Source organism: Trypanosoma theileri (genome assembly GCF_002087225.1).
Source record: "Trypanosoma theileri isolate Edinburgh chromosome Unknown TM35_Tth_32_V1, whole genome shotgun sequence".
NCBI lineage: Eukaryota > Euglenozoa > Kinetoplastea > Trypanosomatida > Trypanosomatidae > Trypanosoma > Trypanosoma theileri.
Window position 1 is genome coordinate 153,153 of NW_021639874.1, and position 7,202 is coordinate 160,354.

A 7,202-nucleotide genomic window follows, 5' to 3' on the forward strand; every position below is an offset into this window, starting at 1 on the left:
ATATATATGCACAACAAAAAACCAGAAAAAGCATCACCTCCTTCATTTGTACTGTTAAGGAAAACAAGATGGAGCAACAAAGGGAAATAAAAGAGTAAGCGTGAATGGGTGCCTTTCTATTCGTACGAGTGAATAGGGAAACAAAGAGAAAAGATCATATGTTTACCCTATTCACCACGTCTCTTTTCTTTGATGATGATTATCCTGCTCTATGCGGAATCCTCATTAAAAAAAAAAAAAGGAAAAAAACTACTCTTTTCTTTTTTTCTTTGTTCTCTCCATTTCATTCATTTATTCCTTGTGACTCAGGTCTAGCAAGATTCCCTTCCACATTAGAGGTCGTGAATAAGCAAATATAGATATATAGATAGATAAAAGTACATATATATATATATAGAGAGAGAGAGTTATATAAATAGATAAAAGAACAAATAGATATATATAGTGAAAAAATGGTGAGAGTGAAGAAGTATTGTGATATGTACAAAATGAAATCTCAAGAAAATAAAAACAGGCAATCTTCGAACACATACAAATGATAGATAGATATATATATATATATATATATATATATAATGGTGAAAATAATAGAGAGAGGTGAAAAAAACGATGGAAAAATGATGAGTGTGTCGTAAAAGGACACAGAAAAGCAAATGGGAAAAAGAAAGAGTATAAAAAAAAAAAGATATAGGTACGCTTGCACTGAATAGCGACAAATCCAAACCATATGAAACTCGTAATCAGATAAGCGATGATAACATATACTTCGCACCCACTCATCCACATAATTCTCTTTTCACACTGCATATAATCTCGCACAGAGCAGGTATATATATATAGAGTATGTGTGTGTAAATAGTTGCATCAGATATATAATAATAATAATAATAATAATAATAATAGAGAAAAACAACCTTTTTATTATCAGTAATCTCATACCTCATGGTCGTTACGATCATAGCATATGTCTAAAGATATGTTGTGAAACAAACACACATCTAGTACCAGCAAAAATAAAAAAAACATATCAAATTTTCACTCCTTTCGTTCCCAGCAAAGAAAAAAAAAAAAAAAACTTTTTAATTTAACCTGTACGGAAACGAACAGGAAAAAATAAAAATAAAAACCAAAGAGTAGAGAAAAAATGGGAATTCAAGGATACCCACCCGAAGAAAAAGATGTAGAAACAAGGTCTCTTCTTTTTTTTTCTTTGGAGGGGGGTGTCCTTACTTCCACTACATCTCTCTTGTTCTTTTTTTCTTTTTTCGTTTTCTTCTCCGTCTCTTCTTAAGGTTATTCATTTAGCCATCTCAATAGAGATGGGTTGCTTCTTTCTCTGTTTATCTATGCTCTGTTTCTGTTTCATTTTTCGTTTTTATTCGTTTATAAATAAACGAATAAACATATAAATAAATAAATAAATAAATAAATAAATAATATATTTATATATACTTTCGCTTTTTTTAATCTGCTTGAGATACACAAAAGTAGGAAAAGGGGATGGGGGCCTGCAGAGCAGGAAACCCTCCATTCCCATTTATTTCGCAATACCCGCCCAATTCAGCGGTAAATCCCAATCTCAGCAGAATCCTCTAATCTTCACATAGAGCCCATTAAGTAGAGAAATCCACTTTCAACGCCCACATGTAATTTTTTTTCTTTTCAGTTCCGTACTACATTTGTAGAACTTTCTTCTTTTTCTTCCTTTGTTTTTTTTTTTTTCCTTTCTTTCCTTTTTTCTCCTTTTCTTTTTCTTTTTTTTTAAAAAAAATCTATCTCTTCCTCATCTGTCCTACTCCTTTTTTCATTCACTGTAATGGTTCATCTCTTCTTTTTTTTTTTTCTTCTTTTGCGGTTGAAGTTCCCTTACACTCATTCCGTGTTGTTATCGTGTTCTCTTCAAACACACGCACAGGCACGAAGAGAAAAACAACAACAACTATAGTATAGTCGTCGTAGTTGTGAGAATAGCAATGGTAGTGGTGCTCCAACTGTATATTTTTTTCTCACCATAGAGAGAGCACAAACGTTAAGAGCACGCAAAACGAAAAGAAAAAGAGAAAACCGTGTGAAGAATAAGAAAGCCAAGAAGTAGTCAAAAAAAACATCTTCAAGCAATCAAACACTTCACTCCTTAATATTATATATATATATAATAAAAAGAAAACACACGAAAAGAAAGAACACACAAAACAGAGAAAAAAAAAATTATATTACCAGCATTACTAATACTACTAACGGTATCGTTAACGGTTTTAGTAATAGATATTAGTAAAATCCCTTTACCGGGTCCTCGCAGAGTATTCAAAAGAAGAAATTAAGTTTAGGGGAAAATTGAGGAATAGATATAAAGCCAAAAGCGAATAGAACGGATGAAAAAGGCCAAGAGCAACCAACATCGTGGACTAGGCTTACATCGATAATAAGATGTATCCTCACGTCGTATTCCCAAAACAATACCAAGAACGATGAACGAAAACAAAAAGTCAAAATGGCTGTATTAATAATAATAATAATAATAATAATAATAATAATAATAATAATAATAATAATAATAATAATAATAATAATAATAATAAAAGCAAACACAGAAACAAGTAAAATAAGAAGTGGAATGAAAGAAAGAAAACACAAATGGGAAAGAAGAATAGAGTAAGCATAGGAAAAAAAGAAGAAAACGTCAAACCCTATGGAGCAAAAATTTTGGGGGGGAGAGAAATCACTTCACACGAGCTTCACGTGAAAATTAAGCAAAATAGCACAAAAAAAAAAAAGAGAGGGGTGAAAGGGAAAAAGTATCTCCACCGGGAAACCAAACATGTTTATATATACATATATACAAAAATGTCAGTTTCCTTCAAGTGGCATCACATCGTCAGAAAATCGCTCCAGAATATATGACAAAGCGAATTTCTGCGCGTCTCGACGGGCAGCCCAAAATGATCCCTGATCCAACCAGTCCTCTCGGTTTGACCTTTTATTTCCTTCTGGAAGAGGCTCCATGATTGAGTCTCTGCACGTGTGGGAAAATGATGACAACGATACATCAGGTGAAGTATCCAGCTTCGGTCCAGACTGAAGAAAGGGTGTTGTCATATTATGAAGTCCATAACAGCCCAGTGACTCTTTTTTACAAGTTGCACCTACTTTATCATAGAGAACATCAGCAACAGTCACCGCAGGTTCAACCCTGCGAGCTCCTACCCATTCTCTTCGGTATCGGTTTTCTTGAAGCGTAACCAACATTACTGGAGAATTGAGTGGAGCCACAGATGAACCAGCATTATTATTATTATTTTTATTATTATTATGAGCGGTAGCAGTAGTATTAGTAGTACTAGTAGTAGTATTGGATACCAATGGCTCTCGTTTCTCCTCATTATACTTTGGTAAACCCACCTTTCTCGCATTAGATCGACTGTCCTGAGAATTACAGCAAAAGGCAGTAGCACCCAATGAACTCCACATAGGCGCGCTTATATAAAGAGGTTCCCGAGAAAGGCTCAATTCCTCACAAAGTATCACTGGTGCAGAAGATGTGGCGTTAACTCTGAACTCTGATGACAGGAAAGGAGAAGAAAACGACAGTGAAGGATGAAAAGTGGATTTATGTTGGCTCATCTCATTCTGTTCCCTTACTAGTTCAGTACCGGATGGCCCAAATTCGTATTCCTGCATCGGAGTCAGACAAAGTGAATTCGTGAGAGTCGAAGCATCTCCACAGGAACAGCGACATCCCACGGTAGGAGGAACGGAATATCGACACTCATCAAATTGACTCCATTCAGACTGTGTTTGAGTGTCTTGTGACGTTGTAAAACCTGCCGTTGTTTGAGGAGAGAATACATTCGGTGCTTCTGAGGAATTTTGACTTTGTGAATGCGCAGAGCACAAACAAAAACAACAACGTCTGTCAAGCGAATCTACAGGTATTTTGCAATACGGTGTTGCGCTACGAGCAGTGATGCAGTCTTCATTTAACATGAATGCTTTCTTTCCTTTGAAGACTCCCTTACAAAATAATAATAATAATTCCCTCTCGTCACCCTACTTAAATCTACTCTGATTAACTGAAAAAGGAAAAAAAAAAATCAACAAGAAAAAAAAACTATACATAGGGGACAGAAGACCACAGGAAGGAAGCAAAATTAAAAAAAAAAACCAACAAAAAAAAAACCATTCATCCGAATGGTTTATTACTATGCTTACAAACACAGCGTACCCAGACACACATTCCTCAAAGGAAAATACCCACAGGGGAGAAACGGATCGCTTCCACTTGCTTCTAGTATGTTGTTGTTGATTTTGTTTGTTTAAGTCATTCAGCAGAATCCTTTTTGGAAGTTTTCTTCCTCTCCTCTTTCAGGAATGAATATCTTAAAGAATGCCCATTAAGAGCAAAAAGTCCCAAACAATAAAAGATAGTAATAAAACAAAAAAAAATTACAAACAACTACAGTCATCTAAAACTCCCGATTCTCATTGAGAATAAACTCCACTCCCTTTGTCGTTTTTTGACCAGAACGGCGTCGCTCTATAATGCCATGAGGCAAGGAGAAAGTTCGTTTCCGTTTTTGAATATTCATCATTGAAGTAACCTCCTCTAAACGCCTCGCTATTTTATCCAGAGTCTTGCCGTACATTGGACTCAGCGTTCTTGTGTGTACAACTTCCCGGATGGGTTCTTTCTCCTGTGGATACCAATCTGCTGTTCTGGTTGTTGGTTTAAAAAAGCTTGTCATAAGAGCCACTGTATCCAAACTGTTAGTGGATGTATCACGTGCTTTTCCTCCCTCTAATTCGTTAATTTGTCGTTCCATTTCTTGTACCATCTGTTCTTTCATGAGGAGCCATCTTTCACTATCTCGAAGAATAACTTCATCATGTTCTAGACCCTTTGCTTGATTTTCTAATGTAATTCGTAGTTTGTTAAGTAATTGTCCTTCTCTAGAAGAAGATCGTAATCCTTCTTTTTTAGCAGCTATAACATCCTGTTTCCATTGATGTCTTGCCGTTTTAAGTTGAAACCGTCGTTGTTCCAAACCCATACGTTGATTTTCTACAAACCTTTTTCCCTCCTCTATTCGATATCGTTCACCTGCCAGAAGGGCTTTTTGCTCTTGGAAAGAAACAGGAAATGTATCTACACGTCGTTCTAACTTAACTTCCTTTGTCTCAAAAACTGGAGGACTAGGAATTGCTTCAGAACAAGCAGAGGATTTCCTTGTAATAGCATCACCGTTTGTTGGTGAAGGAATAATAAATGGTGAACCAGCAAATACTGTACGAAGTGCCTCCGTAAGAAGAGCTGTGAGATCATCTCTTCTAATTATTTCAGGAGAAACAGTAGCAGACCTTTCATACTCCTTATCATCTGTTTTTAACTCTGACGGTGCCTTTTCAACTCCATGAAGAGAGAGCGCCTCATCTTTTCCCTCATTTACAGACCCAAGACGCATGTGACGGTGCTCTTGCATCATATCATCAAAAGCAGCCTTTAATTCTTCTTCAGCACGCTTTCTCAAATCTTTTTTAACTTCTTCTAATTCTTTTTTGTGGTTCTCCTTCATAAAGGCCACAACAGATTCAAGCACTTCTTTTTCTGACCGAGGACTTGTCCCATTATTATCATCTTGAACATTTCGCTCTCTCGTTTGAAATGTTGTATCAGGGCATTTTTCTCCAAGAACCTGTACCTGATCTGAATCATGATGAACCTCTGCCTTCCGTTGGGGTTGAGGTAACAAAGAAAACTTCGCTTGTTTATCTTCCAGTAATTTTGCCTTTTCTCTCAAATATTCCTTACGTTCCTCTTCGAGTTCTGCTTTTTCTTTTGCCAAATTTACTTTTTCTTTTTGTAAAAGTGCCGAATCTGCTGCAAATTTGCGCCTTATATCTTCTATATCTGAGTAATAACAATCTCTAATAGAATTTATTTCTTTTTGGTAGGATTCCTTGGCAGACTCTGTAAGTTGTGCAAGGGCTATTACACTGTAGTTTGAGTAGTTTGAGTTAGTATCAACAAGAACAGCAACGAATGCATCATGCGCCTTTTTATATGCGTCAATAAAATTACTTGTAGTCTCTTTTAACTCCTCTGTGCTATTCTTCATCACATCTAAACTCTGACTTTCTAAAAATTGTAATTTTTGGAATTCTTTGCTTTTATTTTTTCGTAGATTCTCTATTTCTAAACGAAATCGTTCTTCAATATCTTTTTTTTCTCGTTCGTACTCTTCACTTAGATGTTGACGAATTTTCCTGCCTTCTTCCTCAAACTTTCTAGTAAAATCATCACTTAATTGTTGAATTTGCGTAACATGATCCTCTTCTAATCTATTTTTCTCTGTACATAATTTTTTATCTAAGTCATCTTTTAGGTCCTTAGATTTTCTTTCGTATTCCTCTTCTAAACGCTTTCGAGAGCGATTCCAAGACTCTTTCAATTTTGCCTCATATTCATCTTTGTTAGTCTGATGTTCCCTCAGTTTTTCGCTTTGAAAACGCTGCAACTGATCATCCAAATCTGCCATAAAGGCATTTTTTGCTGAATCTAAAGATTCAGCATTTTTATTTAAAGCTAATCTTTCAGTTGATCGTTTTGATATTCGACATCCCATATCCGTCATTTCTTCTTTGGGACTTGATACCCCCAATCCTCTCGGGCTTGTATCAGAACCAGACTCAGCTCCTGTTTTAATGTCTAACTTAAGATCACCTGGAAGTTCCTTTTTCAATTTGAGCGTTTTTAGTGTCTGCATTTTAGAGTTACCTCCTTGTAAAGATATAGGTTGCTCATTGGAGTTTGTCTTATCAATGAAACTTTCTTTAACTACCTTGGATAGCAACGGTTTCGGTTTAGCTCCGTTAGCAACGCTTCGAGGACTCGGATTTTTCTTTTCACTCTGTAGTAATTCCCTAAATTGATCATCCAGAGGATGATCCCAACTGCTCTCACCTGTTTTGAAATTGAAGTAATACAGTTCTCCTTTTTCACTACGGCAGGCTTTCCAATGCTCTGGGAGAGGAGCTTTTAAGCCCTCCCTGGCTATCCAAAGAAAAGGTTTGTCCGCAGGAAGTTCCATACCAAGCCACTTGCCATACTCCATCAACTCCATTTCTGAGGGCTCGTAGTTATCATTCGGTATATTTTCTAGAACAACCGACATCTAGTCTATGGGATGTTATTTCCCTTTATCCCC

General features: G+C 36.1%; 2 protein-coding genes across 2 annotated transcripts; both read right to left on the minus strand.

The window, feature by feature from the left end:
• Positions 1 to 2,847: 2,847 nt before the first annotated feature.
• TM35_000321550 (uncharacterized protein) lies at positions 2,848 to 3,984 on the minus strand (the record flags this gene model as incomplete). The annotated part of the gene is made up of 1 exon (XM_029028782.1): positions 2,848 to 3,984. One exon carries the CDS (start codon positions 3,982 to 3,984, stop codon positions 2,848 to 2,850), a length of 1,137 nt encoding a protein of 378 aa, XP_028879906.1.
• A 479-nt stretch (positions 3,985 to 4,463) lies between these two features.
• Positions 4,464 to 7,169, minus strand: TM35_000321560 (uncharacterized protein; the record flags this gene model as incomplete). Its single annotated transcript, XM_029028783.1, has 1 exon — positions 4,464 to 7,169. The coding sequence occupies one exon, from the start codon at positions 7,167 to 7,169 to the stop codon at positions 4,464 to 4,466; it is 2,706 nt and encodes a 901-aa protein (XP_028879907.1).
• Positions 7,170 to 7,202: the final 33 nt, after the last annotated feature.